Source organism: Cucurbita moschata, unplaced genomic scaffold, assembly GCF_002738365.1.
Source record: "Cucurbita moschata cultivar Rifu unplaced genomic scaffold, Cmos_1.0 Cmo_Scf00014, whole genome shotgun sequence".
NCBI classification, from domain to species: Eukaryota; Viridiplantae; Streptophyta; class Magnoliopsida; order Cucurbitales; family Cucurbitaceae; genus Cucurbita; species Cucurbita moschata.
In genome coordinates, this window is record NW_019268530.1 from 157,680 (window position 1) to 174,811 (window position 17,132).

General features: G+C 35.7%; 3 protein-coding genes across 9 annotated transcripts in view; 1 reads left to right on the forward strand and 2 right to left on the reverse strand.

Moving 5' to 3' along the window:
• LOC111452438 (protein BIG GRAIN 1-like B) overlaps nucleotides 1-3,473 on the reverse strand; it is a 4,090-nt gene extending 617 nt beyond the window's left edge. Inside the window, exon 1 of the mRNA XM_023093170.1 lies at nucleotides 2,117-3,473. Within this exon, the coding sequence (XP_022948938.1) occupies nucleotides 2,151-3,260 (1,110 nt within the window). The 5' untranslated portion in view covers nucleotides 3,261-3,473 and the 3' untranslated portion in view covers nucleotides 2,117-2,150. The remainder of the gene's footprint in view (nucleotides 1-2,116) is intronic.
• A 4,928-nt stretch (nucleotides 3,474-8,401) lies between these two features.
• Nucleotides 8,402-15,422, reverse strand: LOC111452434. 3 transcript variants are annotated; one of them, XM_023093161.1, is made up of 10 exons: nucleotides 15,005-15,422; nucleotides 13,662-13,705; nucleotides 12,754-12,880; nucleotides 12,320-12,449; nucleotides 11,122-11,708; nucleotides 10,575-10,911; nucleotides 10,007-10,220; nucleotides 9,731-9,820; nucleotides 9,109-9,558; nucleotides 8,402-8,877 (listed from the first exon to the last, which is right to left on the reverse strand). In XM_023093161.1, exons 1-10 carry the CDS (start codon nucleotides 15,177-15,179, stop codon nucleotides 8,551-8,553), a joined length of 2,481 nt encoding a protein of 826 aa, XP_022948929.1. In that variant the 5' UTR covers nucleotides 15,180-15,422; the 3' UTR covers nucleotides 8,402-8,550. The 3 variants fall into 3 exon arrangements, with proteins under 3 accessions (XP_022948929.1, XP_022948928.1, XP_022948927.1); XM_023093160.1 differs by having other exon boundaries at nucleotides 10,007-10,271; XM_023093159.1 differs by having other exon boundaries at nucleotides 10,007-10,274.
• A 432-nt stretch (nucleotides 15,423-15,854) lies between these two features.
• The window catches only part of LOC111452436 (polyadenylate-binding protein-interacting protein 3-like), a 9,694-nt gene continuing 8,416 nt past the window's right edge, over nucleotides 15,855-17,132 (forward strand). For 2 of the 5 annotated variants that reach the window (XM_023093166.1, XM_023093167.1), the window contains exon 1: nucleotides 15,855-16,181. The gene's annotated coding sequence lies outside the window, so the exon portion shown is untranslated. Of the gene's footprint in view, nucleotides 16,182-16,584; nucleotides 16,700-17,132 lie in introns of all 5 variants that reach the window. The other 3 variants (XM_023093165.1, XM_023093163.1, XM_023093162.1) reach the window with 3 other exon arrangements.

Sequence of the window (17,132 nt, forward strand, 5' to 3'; positions counted from 1 at the left end):
CCCCCCCCCCCCCCCCCCTCTCTCTCATATTCCATTTTTGTTTCATTCCCGGTTATGATCTCCACGAACTCGAGCTTCAATATCTCTATTTCTCGTTCTCAAAGTCTCTTTTTACTTGAATTTGTAAGTATCGATGATCTCTCCAAAATGACTATTCCAAATTCTGTACCAAAAAAACGTTTCTATATGAATTTATTACAGTGTCAAAATGTTGCATCCTAACACGCATACTACTTATAAAACTTGAAGTGTTGTGGTTGACACTACGAATATATTGAAGCATGTGCATATATCTATTAAGTTTAAATTACTTAATGTATACTAACTAGGGCGTCTCAGAGTTGTCCATACATGGTAGATTTCCATTTCCATTTATTGGTGGTTAATTTTGATTTAATTTTAAAAATAGTTAACAAGAAAAAGAAATAAAAAAAAAAAAAAGTTGAATCAACGACTTAAAAAGGATAAATTAAAGTGGTTAGCTCTAAAGTTGGAATAGCTTAATTACAAAAGGAGAAGCAAGGACAATTATATGCTGCAATTTAAAAATTTAAAAATATATATGAAGAACTAATAATTTGAAATAATTTTTAATCATATAAATGAGAGTAAAATTATAAAGTTTACTGAAATTTTAGGGGGACAAAGAATTGTGTCATTATTTAAAGAAGTAATGAAAGTAATAATTAATAATTAATAATTAATAATTAATGATTAATGAACATGTGTGGAGCATATTATGGGGAAGATAGCCTCGCCAAAACTCAATTATAAAAATTGCCTTTTTGTATTAATTAAAATATTAATTAAAATATTAATTAAAATATTAATTAAAATATTAATTAAAATATTAATTAAAATATTATTTAAAATAATGTGTTGCCTTTTGCCCACCATGCACCTCTCTTCAATCTCTAACCTCTACCTAACCTATGAATATAATCATAATCATACTACTAATAATAAATAATAAAATGATTAAATTTGGATTTAAAGTCAAAGCAACAAATAATACATGTGATTAACGACCTTAGTCAAATCACCTAATTATTTCTCTCTAAATCTATAACAGTACAAATTGATACCCTTATTATTAGCATGTCATGTTATTGAACAAATGTGGATTTCGTTGAAAATAAATAGGCGTGTAAGGATAAACACGCTACCTACGAAGGGGTGAGGATTAAATAAAATGGTGTGATTAAAGTAAAAGCAAAGATGTAATTAGATAATTAAGAAAGGGGTAGAGGGTAGGGCATTGGAGACCCTATTTCTTCTACTTTTGACTATAGATTATAGGCTTTTGCTTTCTAAGCCCCTTTACATATTTTATTTTATTTTTAAAAAATTTTCATTTTGGTTCCTGAGAATTAATAAATTAACTTTGCTCGCTCATCATTCTGTGGGTCCAACCCCCTCTCTCTCACACTTGCATTTTATTTATTTAACCGTGAGGTTAAGTAAAAGAATTCGAATTTGTGGAGCTGTTAAGCAACGGAGGAAAGAAAGAAAGAGAGAGGATTGGAGAGATGGAAAATTAAAGGCCCAAAAAGAGGAATGGAATTGGTGTTAAGTTGAAGCAAGGAAGGCCCCCACTCAATATACCAAACCCAACACACAACAACGCCAAGCCGAAGGACCCTCTCTCTAACCCACTTCATGCACTTACGAACTTCCTCCTTCTATACGCACTCTCCAATTTTTTACTTTTTACGCCTTATATTTCAACTTAATCCACCTATATATTACCATCCAACCCTTCAGTTTCAAAATTACTTTAATTTGGTTTCAAGTTTAGCGTGAATATCCATTATGACAACCGCGATTATAATATTTATTCTTTTTCTTAAAGTTGAAAAAGTGGAGGCTTCCAATTAAGTAACGCTTCCAATTGACGCTTCCAATTAAGTAACGCTTCCAATGTTTATTGCATTAAAAACAAGCATAAAACCAACCATCTCAAAGCATTTCAGACTAAATATACAATAACTAGTCAAGATTATGAAACAATCAACCCAACATATATCTATTCCAATTCTCGTTCAACTAAAAAGAAGAACGATAATGACTTTGAATTCTCGCGCCCCCAAAATTAATTAATTACTTCAAAAAAGAAAACCGGATAGAGAAGCAATCCCTTGGGAATGGAATTACACAACCAATCCCTTAGCAATGGCACAATTTGTTTTGAAATTTGTAGTCTCGTAAACTGGCAATTCCTCTCTGTACCTTTCCATTCCAATGACTGAAAGATTATCCAATTCAAACAGATCAGAACTCGAACAGCTCACTGCATCATCTTCTTCTTCTTCTTCATCTTCATCCTCGTACTCAAACCCTTCATTTCCCTTACTCTTCCTCGGATGCTCTGTTTTCACTTCCTCTGTTTCAAATTTCCCATAACTTTTCAACCCTTTCTTCATAATGGGTTCCTCTAACTTCTGCAAACTTTTGTGCCCATATGCCTCACAATCCTCGTCCACAATTTCACTCACAGGACAGAACCGAACCGATCTCTTAACGTTTCCTCTCGAAGATGGCGTTTTGCTCAGACAAGACCTCGAAAATGACGAAGCAGAGGAACATGTCGATCCCTGGGATTTCGCTTTTGTCGGCATGTCGTAATCCATACTCCTTGGATTCGTCGAAGGATTTGGCATCTTTTGCTTCGTTTTTGGGCTTCCGCCATTGAAGAGGGAGTTGAGAAAATTTGCGAGGCGGCCGCCGGGGGATATCGGCTGCTTCACCTTTTTCAAATCGTGGTAGATTTTTGAAGCTTTGGATTTCGTTTTAACCAACCCATTTTCGTGCTTTGCTTTTTGAGTTTCGGTTTGAGTCCACGGAGTAGTTTTGATCGGCTTTTGTCGGTGCAGAGCACGTGACAGAAGCTCCGATTCCGACGCAGAGTATCTTCTGCCGGCGGTGGAGGTGGATTCCGACGAGCTGGAGCTGGAAACAGTAAAATCGCGAATGTTTCTAACTTTTTTCCTATCCATCCACTTCTCGATCATACAAGCTCGCCGGAATTTGACGGCTTCGTCGTCCTCTGTCCTGGCGGTAACCACACTCTGTTTTGTTCTCATGGTGGTTTCTCTGTAGAAAAAGAGGTGGCCGTCTTCATCCTGGTCGTTGGATTCGTCGATGGAACGGTAGATGGCGTCGAGAAGAGAGGAGGAGAAGGAAGGGTTGTCACGGCGACTACGACGGCGTTGTGGGAGGTCTTGATCGTGTCTCTGAAACGACTTATCCCACAAATCCATGAAAGACGAAGAGTTTGAGGCAAATAAGGATTAATTTTGTCGGAAAAATAAAAAAAAGTTGGTGAAAATAAAGAGAATTTGGGAAATTCTGATGATGTTTTTGAGTTATCAGAGTGACAGAAACCGGAAGGAAACAAAAGGAGAGTTGGAAGTTCTCTTTTTTATGGGCAATGAATGGCGGAGAGAGAAAATGATGAATCAACAAGTCCACGCCTGAGAACACGATAAGATATGATTGCGTGCGCCTATTTGTATATCAATTTGAGTATAGTTCAATTAACCAGTCAATATAAAAACTTTGTTGATGAGATAATTTATACAGATATTTGAATATTAGTTATAAATAAAATAATTATTTTGATTTTCTAAAATTAAGATAGCGTTCTTATTATCTTTATTCATCTTTATCACCCTGGTATAAGGTTTTTAAAAATAATGTAAGCTCTTAAAATAAAATAATATATCGATAATTATGTGTGAATGGTGAATGAAAAATATACGTACACGTGAGCTTAAAAAAAGTTACCATTTATGGATGGTATTAATATAATAATAAAAATAATCGAATATATATAATTATAGTTAAAAGATTAAAAACAAAAAAGTTTTAAATTTTTACTTCCATACATATTAAACTAAAAAATTAATTATTATTCTTATTTGGAATTGGAGGGAGCTCATGTATGACAAGTGGATCCAAACTGGAAGGAGTGCCAGATTGTGAGTGCACACGTGGCATATTTAATTTTAGTTTTTTATTATTATTTGCTGGAATATTATTGAAATGTGTACGTACTCTTTATTCACACTACCCTGCGCCACACGGTGTGAGATTGTTTGCTTTTTCTAAATTTCAAATTTAAAACATAAAAAAATATATGTATTTTTTATTTATTTAATCATATTATAAAGAAATATAAAATAATAAAATAAAACTAATTTACTTTGACAATGGTCCCGATAATTAAATAATGCACAATTTAAACGGAAAGTAATTAAAAAAAATAACTTCCGTGCATTTTATAATATTTTATCTTTTGTTTTTATATGATTTTTTATAACAAAGTTTACGATCTCCTTTCCAAATCCTACGTTCAAATTTAAAAAACCAAAAAGAAAATATTAGAAATAACTTTTTTTTTCTTATCTTATAAGCTCAGAACGAGAGGTAAGTGGGACCGGTTCGACTCAGATCTCAAATCAAAGTGAATTTATATATGACCAACTCAACTTTGAAAATTTATAGATAGATTGAAACCTTCGCCACCGTACTATTTGAGAAAGAAGGGAGGGACGAGAAGAGAGGGACAAAAACATGTATCGACTATTCTTATTAATTAATTCTAATCTATAAAGCAGTGGGTATGTGTTTTTAAAAATATATAATAGGGGAAGAGTGTTTTACCAATGAAATAACCAAATTTGGCTTAAAGTGTGTTTTTTTTCCCACCACTTTTTGCTGTTTGAATCATAATTACCATAATTATTATCAATTAGCCTTCAATTAGTGGTGAATTAACACTTTAATAGCTTTAACATATATTAAATTTTTTAAACTTGGCTTAATCATTAGAAGGTTGATTTATATGTGATTAAACCACGAGACAAATTTTTTACCTATTAAGACATATCTTTAGTTATCATTTTCTTTAAAAGATAGATTATTATGGGCCACTTTTGAAAGATCACTAGGATCGTAATTCTTAATTTATATCATTATATATATGATATAAATATTTTATTTATAAAAAAGAACTCTTTCGAGAGTAATTCATATTCAACTTTTATTGATCGGGTCTATTGTTCTTTACGATGATACCCACCTCTATTTAGTGGAGGCTCCAATATCTCGTTACTTTAATGCTTTCAACGTATTAATAATTATATACCATATATACATATGTATATGTATGTATGTACAAAACAGGGATGGACATGTAAAGGAAGTGGGAGAGAGAAAAGTTGATGTAGAAGGGTCGTTGGGCATTCTCCATTGATATGAATCGAGAATATACAAGCACATCGACAAACTAGCATTCAACTTACACGAATATGTATCTATTGTGGTACACGAATATGTATCTATTGTGGTAAGAGATGGGTTCCATAGTTGTCTAAGATGTGCTGGATATGAACATATTGTGGAACCTAAAGCATGCATGGGGAAGAATCTTATCCTGGGATGATGAAAGATGGTGGAAAGAGCGGAGAATTGGTGTGCAGTCACTTCAGTTTTGTACGCGTACGTGTGGTTCTAGAGGGGCATATGTTGTGTAATGGGGGTGGTGGTGCTTATTTGCATAATCATTGCACTCCTGCCCTTTTACCACCTTTTTAGAGGGCTTAGGGTTAGTTTGATTAAGTAAAGGAATACCAAACCCTATGCCCCTAATGCATGTGATTTGATTATCCTAATAACCAATGCCACCGTGAGAACCCACCTAAAAAGAAACGAGTATTTTTATCTACCAACTCTTTATGTTCACACTATAAAGAACTATTCACCGAGACTGTCAATATACCTACCTCATAACAACTACCGCTGCTCGTAAGGATCTAAGTAAACTACTAGTCATATTGTGGTAATCTCCACAAATAATTTGTGGTTGATGTGACAAATCTCTAATATTATCATATCTTAATATCGAAATGTAAAAGAGAGAGAAGAAAGTAACCCTACCCATGTTTGAGCTTTCAACTGTGGATTTGCTTTTGTCTTCTCTCTTTCTCTCCTTTCCTCACATGCACCTTTTTCTCTCTCTAGTCCCTTCAAGCTCAAGGCAAATAAATCAATAATTATATGAAGCAAAAAGGTTGTAATTTCAGAAACCCAATTAATTAATTATTATCAGGCTCATATTAATCATGCCAATTAATTCTATTATTCTCTGATTAAATTTGTACAAGGGCCCATTCTCAAAGTGAACACAACACACAGGTTGCTTAGAGAGAGAAAAAGAGCTACAACCATTACATGGGGTTCAGAGTTCTTAAGCTAAGAAATTCCATTTTGAACCAAATAAGCTTTGAAAAAGAATGGGACTAAGATCGGATTCGTTTCATGTCATAATTTATGCATAAAAGAGAATTTAAAATTTCCAAATAGATTCCTTTCAGATCATAGATTGACAATTTCGAGAGCCCCCACTAAAAAATGGCCTTGGAAATGTGATCGTGAGAGCAGACAAAATGTAAAGACAAATAGTAACGTTCCTTCCACCAATTTGGATACAAATTTGTCAGTGGATGAACGACCAATTTGTCTCCCACCATCACCCTTACAATTCAACATATCATTGCCCACGCCTCATATCTCAAACACAAATTTACCCCAACGCAAATGTATATAATTTCAATTCATCTATACTTTTTCAATGCAATCTCGCATGTTTGGTCTAAATTTTAGATTCTCATGGCTCCTAGAATGCATATTATTCCAATTCAAAACTTATATGATCAACAGTTACAGTGGAGTAGGGAATGTACGGACGGTCTGCTTATTATAATAGGCCAACGCAAAAGACACCAACACACACTCTAAAAAGTTATGAAGGGCACAGGCATCAGGTTGCCTTTGTCATCCACACAAGACTACTACAGTAGGAAAAAGCTATGAAAGAGTAAGGAAATCTAACCTCTTGGTTGTTGACAACTAATCACAAACAGTCCCCTGCAACTCAGAATGGATCATCCATTGCCATTGGAGGGATTCATGAGCTTTTTGCTGTTAACAAGCTGAACTTAGCATCACAGATTCATTCATTCATCCACTTCTGTCTGCCAAATAATTGACCAAAACAAAACGTTTGCATTGCATTTCTTCATTCCTGCAATTAACATTGGCAATAAGATAAGTTTTTGAAGTAGACTAGAATTCAAGAGAGTAATGATATCGTGACTGGTGCCTACAATAAAATTCCAGGTGGGACACTTATCCTACCTTGGGAAAATGACCTGTGTTCTTTTTTCTTTTTTTCTTTTTTTTTTTTTTCCAACAAGCTGACAGCCATGACAAGAAATAAAATGAGATTGGGGTAAAAGAATAGAAACCAAAACAGGAGGAGCTGATTTGAAGTGCTGTTGAAGTTTTGAATGATGAACCTGTAAAGATATGTTTGTACTGGAAACATGGTCACAAACAGTACAAGGTAAATGCAGGAAAAATATAAACACAACTTTAAAACAGTTCTAAAAACTGCTCCACAAAAAGGACAGTACAAGATGCTTCTAAGCTTCTGATAAATGAGTAATGCATCAACCGTTAAAGCTAATGATTCTTTTTTTCTTTTTTTACTTTCATTTTTTCCAAGTGTTCCAAAATTCGAAGTGCCAAGATAAACATCACACAGATCCCCGAGGACATCGATTTTTGTACACATATCATATCAAGCCATTGTCAAACTGATGATGATGGAAATACTTTGCACGATGTAATCCCTAGACTCTCTAGCAAAAAGAAAAAGCAAAAAAAGCGCAGATTCAAAATATATGAGGTATATAGGGACTCGGATGTGTAGGGTTATGCTTTTTCGTGCAAAGCATGAAGATGATCGTAAGAAAAGAAAAGAAAAGAAAAGAAAAGAAAAGAAAGAAAAAAAAAAAGACAATGTGTTTTGGCAATCCCAAGATATTGAGCTGACAGTTCTATAACAAAAAATAAAGTAGAATTGAACAGGACAAAGTCTATGTATTCTGCACAAGGAACAAAGATAGAAGAATAAAGCATCTCACTCACCTCTTTTTCCTGATCACAACTGAAGTTACACGTATGGAAATGATCCAGAAACCAGTTGGTCACCTTCTCCTTTAGCAATCGGCACCTTACAAAATGAATACAATAATAATGGATTTAAATGTTCAAGACTTCACCTTTACCATTCTCTCACACAAGGCCACTTGGTAAATTGTACATAAAACTCCAAACCAACACTCACATTAAGAGGAAGAACAAAGCTAGATGCAAATAACTTGGAATAGCTGCGGAGCATATTCCTAACGTCAAGTATTTTGTTTTTACCCACTGGTGTTGCGAGGTAGCTTTGTTTTATTCATCGGTACTGCTTTGTTGCTCTGTTATATCGTACATCACCTTGATTATTATAGCTAGCATGACAAATGGATAACAGAAACTGCAGATGAAATTGATGCAAATGGAGAAAACCGCATACTACATTGAATATGAGAAGGTTATCGATTACACATATGACAAAAATATAAAACATTTATGACTACTTCAGTCCCTTGTATGATAAAGGGGGTTAGCTTCACAGTTCTCTTGCTTCCCATTTCGCTAGAAATTAGTTGTCCAATTAAGATGACCCAACTGTGGCTGCTGGAAAGCACCAACTTGTGGCCCAGGGGTGGCACCAGCCACTCCAACATTACCACCCATCCCAGGCCCCATGTGATGAGGATTTCCAATAGGGGCAGGCTGTGGAGGTGGATGGTACAATCCGGGAAATTGCATGTGTGTAGACTGCGCACCGAAGGAAGCATGCCCGGTATGAGAAGGCAAATAAGCACCATGAGGAGTTTGCCCAGGCATGCTGTAATATGAAGCCGATTGCAAACCTGGAAGATCTCTTGGGTTTTGAATCCAAATTTCAGATGTCTCAGCCTGAAACAATAAATATACTAATATTTTAAACTACTTTATATTATAATAATAAAAGGATCTGACTGGATTGGCCTTTTGGTGTTTTCAATCCCATTTCCTTCCTCTCCCCCTCTAAATAAAGAGATAGCACATTACATGCACCAACAAGCCACATGAAATGATATCAAGTTCACAAGTATACATGTAAATACTAAAACCTATAGCCAATCCGTGGTAATGATAAGTACTAACCTGTGCATTCGGAACATAAAGGTTGCCATCTTTGTACTTGATTCGAGATGAATCTTCAAGTCCATTTGCACTCCCAACTACACCAGGAGCATTCATGGCAAACCCAGCAGGATTATTGAAGTTTCCAAACCCTGCCGGACTGCCAGCCGGAATAGTCTTAAACGGCTGGATTCCATACTTCAGGTTATTTGCATTCATGTGAGTACTACCACCAGGCATCACCAGGTAACTGTTACCGTTGGACGGATGAGGATATGCTGGGCTACTAGAATAACCAGGCATGGCCAATGGTGGAACAAAAACAGGAGATAGGAACTGTCGATATGGCATGAGGTTTGCAAAATGGGAAACATGAACTTGTGGATACATCTGGGCAACAGGAGTTTGCTGCTGTTGCACCATAGGAATTGTTGATGTAGGGATGCTGCTAGTAGCATGAGAGTTAACCGCCTAGAGTCAGAGATTGAAAAGTGAGTGAACAAAACAATGCTACTTCGTGCAGTAGACTAAACTACTCCAGGAAGATGAAAACATTCATTACAACTATTTGAAGCTCAAAACATACATGGACCCAGAAGTTAATAAACACGACAGAAAACATTATGTAAACAACTAATCTTACCTCTTGAGACGGTAAGCCTTGCACCCTAACAGTTTCATCCACGGTTGGTCGAAAATAAGGTATGTCATAGCCAGTCTGTGGATCATACGCCTGCTCATAAAACCAATAAATATCAAGAAATGAAAAGGGTTTGCTTACAAAAAAACTAAGGGAATAGTAACGGCAACATTATAGTCTCTGGAACCACAAGCCTTTAAACCATCAATGCAGTAGGAATATAAAATATCTCAATTCTCAGCAGCTACATCAAAAATTAATAATCTAATGCAAACTCACCGAAAATCCAGGTAACTCAGAAGGATCTTGATGTTGTGAAGTGGGAACATATTTTGGACTTCTCTCTCGAACAATTCCAATCTCTGCATACGTATTTAGTGCCTGGGAACTAGAAGATTCTCTTTTATCTGCTGACTGAAGTTCAGTTGCTGTACCAGAATCTGGTGAATTAGACTCTGAACTGCGGACCTGATCATCCAGCAAATTGACCTGCCTGCTGCCAGAAGCATCATCAGTAGAGATCTCCGGAGCAGATATTGATTGACTGCTAAAACATTGCCAGATGGATAATATCAGTAAAAGAATAAAATTACAAGCATGAAGCGTGAATCCCATGAAAAAAAAATAATAAATAAATCTTTCACAGATACTTGTCAGGTTATTTTATACTATTTCATTCTAATTTTTTTCTATCTCATATAGGAATGCTCAAAACTCCATGCCCCAAATCAGTTTGAAAGATATTAATACTACACTAGGGAAACCTTTGAGTCGCGATGAATTACCTAGTGATACAATTTTAGTCAGACGGGCTTTAAAGATGGAGGAATATAAAATATATACAAACCTCGATGATGATTCTACACTCAATTCCTCTGGACCTCTAACGGCTTGCAATCCTGACAACAGACCTGTAGAAGAATCAAATTCTGCCCCAAAACTGCCGAAGACCAGTCCATATTGGTCATTATCAGGAACTCTAATATGCTCAGCTATGATAACGTTCTGGTTCTCATGAAGGTCTACTCTTGCAAGCTTGTCTTGAACAGTAGCAGCTTCAGAAGGCAGCTCTCTGGACTCATCAGTAGGAGATTTGGATTTTGAGGGTGTTCCTATTACTCCAGGATTACTAGTGCTCAACTTCTGGCTGGACTTAGGTTTCCACTCCTTGTTATGCTGGGAAGCTGTATCAAAGACGATGGTAAACTCTATCCTAAGATTTGATGAATTCCCTAAGTAAACACACACACATGGAAAAGAGGAGTACAGACATGCATGCTCGTCTAAGGAACACCATACAAAAAGTAAGGTAACTCAGTGTTTTTCTCCTTAAAACAAAAGTACAAAAAATTTAAAATTGAACTTTATTTTAAAAAAAAAACACGCTACAATACCTTTCTGATGACCCATAGTTGGTTGGTGTTGCCTGCTGCTATGCTGATTATTTAACGTTGATCTGCTGCCTGCCAGGCCAGGAATCACGGATTCATTCATTTGACTAAGATGTTCGCCTTTAGAAGTGGAGCCTAGTGGTTGAAATGAATCTGTAGAAGAACAATCCCTTCCAGTAACAGAATTTGTGAGAGACAGACTAGGTCCTGAAGACTGGTCTATGGAAATGTCTTTTAATTGCCTCCGAACACCTACTACCCCAACTTCCCGTTTTATAGCTCCAACTGCAGCAGATGATCTAGAATCTGGGGATGGTACATGAACTGGATCTGTGGAAGAAGAATATAGACCAACAGCAGCACCATTTGATGCCAACACAGCAGAACGTTGCTCAGAATCATTCGGCTTCACTAAGTTCGTATCTGGAATAGAACTCAACATGGAAACTCCCACATCATCCCTTAACTCTTTCTGGAACATTTCAGTTGAATAACCATCTCGTTGATTGTTGGGATGTGAATCAGTTTTCCGGAAAGACACTTGTGATATCCTACCACCAGAGGGCCCCTGTTCTCCTTTTGGGTTGATACTGATGATGAATAAATAGGTAAAATTAGATGTCCAGACATTGAATTCAATTAATATTCAAATCAGATCAATGAACAGATATTGACACAGAATAATCCACCTTAGAGAACCCAAAATAGGTTTCCAAGTCAAATGCTAAAATGAATATTCATCAGTGTAAAATGAACGTGCTTGACATGTTATTTGAAATTGAGCACATCAACACAATGCCATAAATACACAGAAGTCCAACATCTTTCAAGGCAGATAATGAACCCACGCATTACAAAATCACAGCACAGCTACTTGTTTAACATTGTTATTTGAAATTGAACACTTCGTCATGAAGGAAGAGGAGTTTTTGTAATAGCAAATCCCTTCATCAAAGATGAAAAGAGAAAGGCTACAAAATAAGCCCTACAAGAAATACTTCCATCCTATCCTAACCACTGAAAGCACCTTCATTCCTCTCTAACCATTGTTTACAATTTAATTTAATACCAAAACAAGGGCAGTCATGAGAAATAGATGTATATTTATAAAGGGTGAAACAAAAAATACTAAGCAAACTATAAAGTACAAAGATTAAAAGAAGAAAAGACGAAGAAAAAGAGGAGAATAAATGATGCATACCCTGTTTTTGACACAGTTGTAGACAACTCATTGGTGGATATTGCCAAATGTGGAAGTGCAGGTTTTACTTCTCTATGTGTATTTCGATTAACTCTATTGTCTCTTACAACGCGGAACTCTTTGCTGATACCTAGATTATGTAAACTAATCATCAAGTAGTTCAATGTGCATATTAGAGCAAGAAAACCAATACAATAAGCATAATAAGTGCATGCCGATAAACCATAAATCCATTCAATTTTTCATGTTCATCTCTGTCATGCATTATCTTTCTTCCGACTAAAATGAGGTGATGGAAAGGAGTGAAATCAAATTCTTTTGATTCTAAATGAGCAACCATACGTGTGAACTTCATCAACAGGCTTCAAAAATAAGTTTAGAATCTGCAGCTTATAGTGCTTCAAGAAAAATAATAGGCAAAGATTAAAAAGTACCAGGCCAAGAACTTTTTGCATAGGCCCCTCTCCGGACATTACGGTCAGACAATGTATATACCTTTGTCCCTTGTCTCACATCCTCAGAATGTCTTTGCGCATCCAATGAACCTTTGTACCCCATGTTCTGAGGACACAACACACCCACAACCTCAGTTTCCAGTCAACCATATTTCAAGGTAAACATTAAAAACTAGCAGCCATAAGAATTTTATTTTTAAAAAATAATTTCAAAGGGAATATAAAATGATATAGCTAGACACGAAATGAGCATGAGGAATACTGGAAGAAGAACTAAAACGGTCAATAACTCATAGCCTTGGTTTTTCTGTATCCGAACCGATTAGATCTATGGAATACGATCAGTTTGGAATTCAGGGCCTGTAGTATGGCAGACGGTTGCATAAAATTTAAAAAACATGACAGCAGTACTCTTCAGTGGACAAAACAACAAATTCTGAGAAGAGTAGAACAAATCTAGAATATTACTATTATGTCCATAAATAAATAAATAAATAATGCATACAGCAGAACAACCAAGATAAGTGAGTAGCTTCAAAAAAAGATGATGAAAAAAGTTGAAGAAAAAGGTAATCACGTACGTTGTAATGAAAAATGATCATAATAATTTATGGAAGAAAGAATATACATGTGGGACTTATTTACTGCTTATTATTACTCATAATAATTTTGTATTTAAAACTACATAATTCGACATTGCCACTATACCATCTCGGCCTTTCAAAACATCAGCCATTATCAAGGAAGAGAAGCAATTTGTGAAGATATAATTTAAAACATGCTGTATAACTATATCATATCTGTTACTGACAGCTGGCTGCAATTACTATAGAGAAAAGACAAATGATGTTTATGGCTAACGAAGAAACCAAACTGCGTGATCATACCTCCTTCTTCTTATCTCTTCTTCTCTTCACTTCGCGAAATGGATCTGAAAAATAACTAGTATAATGAGATAACTGAATTTATATGTGATTGAAAAATATGACAGAAAAATTACAGTCCATACAAATAAAAAGGTAGAAAAACGTACAATGAAATTATATATCCTTTTATACATCATATAAATTAAGTTCAAATCAGTGGCTTATTCTGGCTGATTACAGCACATCTCTATTTACTTGTACTGCTTTCTCTTCCACTTTCTTTAAAAAAATTCGATTTTTTATACCCAATATAAGTCGGCACAACTAATACATATAGATTATATGCATAGTACCAGAACATTGGTGTACCGGCATGGTTGGAAAACTAATGGCAGGCATAATTCCCAAAATATGAATAGTCAGTAATTCGTTGATCATCCCTCTGGTTGAACATGAACCCACAGTGTCTTGGTTGAATCAACGGCATTTTTATTTGTGATGACTATTTTAAATTTGCTTTTCAAGCACTAGAAGCAAGTATACTTTCCAAAACAGATAATTAGCTAAAAAACGAAGTGAAGGGAAAATAGGCATACATTCTCTACACACATCCAGCAAATAAATTAGATGCTAAAGACTTTCTCAAACTCTGCATTGAGCACTTGACCAAAAAAACTGGACGATGTCATGATGCAACGGTCGATACATAGTCCAATCTGGAAAACCAACTTAACTATCAAGTATCACCACACAAAAAAGATAAATAGCCATTGAAATTTTCTCAAGTTGTATAACAAAAGACAGAATCTAGCTAACGAACATAAGATGAACTGATACGAACATGGAGGGGAAAGAATCGCGTAAACTGAAAATTTCCTCCCAACTAATTGATGTCGCCAAGTGACTGCTAATTTCTCAGTGCAATCAACAAAATGATTTAAAAATTCAGGTAATTAATCAATCGTGGTAAATGAATAACATAATAACACAAAACTAGACTCGACTGTATCACCGGTAAAAAATTATCAGCTAGTTTCCGAAAATTAACGCAACTGGGCAACTTGCCACGGTGGGGTGGAAAACATCATCGTTAAATGACTTCCTAAATCATCAAAAACAAAATTTTGAATATCCCACTGCCCCAACAGAAGGAGCGTGCGCCCATTGTCCCAGGCAAAACACGCGACCCCCAAAATTAAAAATAAAAATACACAAAACAAAGCAAAACAAAAACACCCAACGAAAGAATGTGGGTCATCTTCACGTCTTAAGAACGATTAACTTTCTTAGCGTAAGGAGCATTGCAAACCATGAAAAAAAAAAAAAAGCAAAGAAAATCAAGCCAAGAGTGACGAAAGAAATACCTTGGTTGAGCAACTTCTGCGCAGTTTCATTAGGATCCATGTTGGTTTCCTTGAGAGTTGTGTATATATCAGCATCGGAGTGGTCGCCCACGATCTCTTTAATGGATTGGATGGTTTTCCGGACGCGAGCCGGGAGTATCTGAGTACCACCTTCGATTCTCAAGCCAGATACCATTTCCGACGGTATGGCGAAGGAGAAGCAAAGGAATAGTATGCGAAAACGAAAGGGATACTGATAATTAACGGCGAAGAAGGCTACAAATCAGACGGTGATACAGAATAGTAGAAGAAAGAAGGAAAATTTTGAATTAGGGTTTGCATTCGATGAAAGTCTAAGAACAGAGGACGGCTTCGGAGGGGGAGGGGTTTGGAACCAAGGGTTTTGAAAACGTTTTAACCCTCCCTCTTCAACGACGAGACATTGGGTTCGGCTTCATGAAAGTCGTTGCTTATATTTTTATTACCGTATACATCCTCCAACTTTGTCAAAATTGCAGAAAAGCCCCCCTCGCCGTCAAGGATTAGGTACATTTATCTAAGATTTAAATAATAGTATATATACATTTAATATTTTTTTTTAATTCATTTCTTAGTCGTAAAGTTGATTTTTGCATTTTTCAGGATGTTAATGTTCGATAACTTATTAAACACAAAATAAAAAACTTATGACTTAATAAACACTTTTAAAGATCGCTACCTGAATAATTTAATAATCATATGAAATAAATCAAAGAATCCTTAAATAATTGAACCTAAATAATTTAATAATCATATGAAATAAATCGAAGGGGACAAAATTGAATCAACAATGTCCTGTAATTCTATTTCTATCCCCAAACAATTTTAGTCCGCCAAAGAATCCTTAAATGCCAGCGCAGTCTACCCTTTTGCGCCCTTTCTCACACCCGAAGATCTTTTTTCTTCCATAGCTTGGAGCCCGCAACTCTCTCCTTCTCTCTCTCCCTGCGGCCTCTTTCTCGTCACCATCCTTGATCTCTCTATCTTTCTGCGTTCGTAGCACCACAAACAAACCCTAATTTTTACCCCAAGGAAGCAAGCAGCGTCCCTTCCTCGTCAGCACACTTCCATAAACCCTAACTGAATACACCGTCCCGGTTTTCATCCGCGGCTCCCTTTTTTTTGCAGCTAATTTAATTGTTTCCTCGCGTCTATTCAGGTGAGGATCATGTTTTGGATGCTGTAGTTTTGATTTCCGTTTCTTTTGCTTCTTTTTGCTCTGGACCTGTTGGTATTTTCTGTTTTCTCTATTGGAGCTTCAATTTCTAGGGGATTTGGTTTTTAGTGGCTTCGCATCTTTTGGATGATTTAAGAAAACGGACGATAAAATTGGAAAGAATATTGAAGTAAATAGGTTCGAGGTTCACTTTCATGAGCTGCTTGTTGAAGTTTTTCAATTTACCTTCCGGCACTTGGTAGATTTTTAAACTTTGAATTGTTAATTTTTCCTGTTTCGGTTGCATTTTCTTGCGGAAACATGATTTGATTTGATTTTATCGTTATTTTTCATTCCTTATCCGAATAATTCTACTATTCTTGTTTTCTTTTTGTTGTGTTATCAGTAGTACTATTTTTCACGATCCTGCTGCTAGACGTCGTTTATTTTGCTCTGTCTTCGAAATTGGTGTTTCGAAGTCGGAGAGATATTGCATGCGTGGACAGTATACCGTAAGTTCGGTAATTTAATCAATTTCACATCCATTCACATGTTTCTCTTTTAACACGTGCTTGTTTTACACCGCAAGATGATTGGCATTAATAAGAAAGTAGATTAATGTGTTTTCATCCGAATGTTGATCCGTTGTCGAGTTCTTTAATTGCATCTACTTTGTTCGATTTATATTTAGTCAATATTTCGTATGTGATATCATCTTCCTCAAAACTTATACTGACTTTTAATAGATAGCGCAACTTAATGTCATAATTACGTAAAGAGCAATTGTTTTGTTATTTCCACTAACATAGTACGTAATGGTTAGGTTATAGAAGTCACGTTTTTTAGTAAGACAAGGGTTTTCACTGATTATGCGTAAAAAAGAAAAAAAAGGAACAATAGAAAACTTCTTCACGACTACAACTTACATCTTTTTTTTTTTTTTTTTTTTTTTTT

Excerpts from the sequence above, each read along its gene's own strand:
- LOC111452434 (XM_023093159.1), bottom strand. The coding sequence starts at position 15,179 with ATGGTATCTGGCTTGAGAATCGAAGGTGGTACTCAGATACTCCCGGCT. Across the intron at positions 11,709-12,319 it reads ACAACTGTGTCAAAAACAGG|TATCAACCCAAAAGGAGAAC; the intron begins GTATGCATCATT and ends ATTCATCATCAG. Across the intron at positions 10,275-10,574 it reads AGTGTAGAATCATCATCGAG|CAGTCAATCAATATCTGCTC; the intron begins GTTTGTATATAT and ends GCAATGTTTTAG.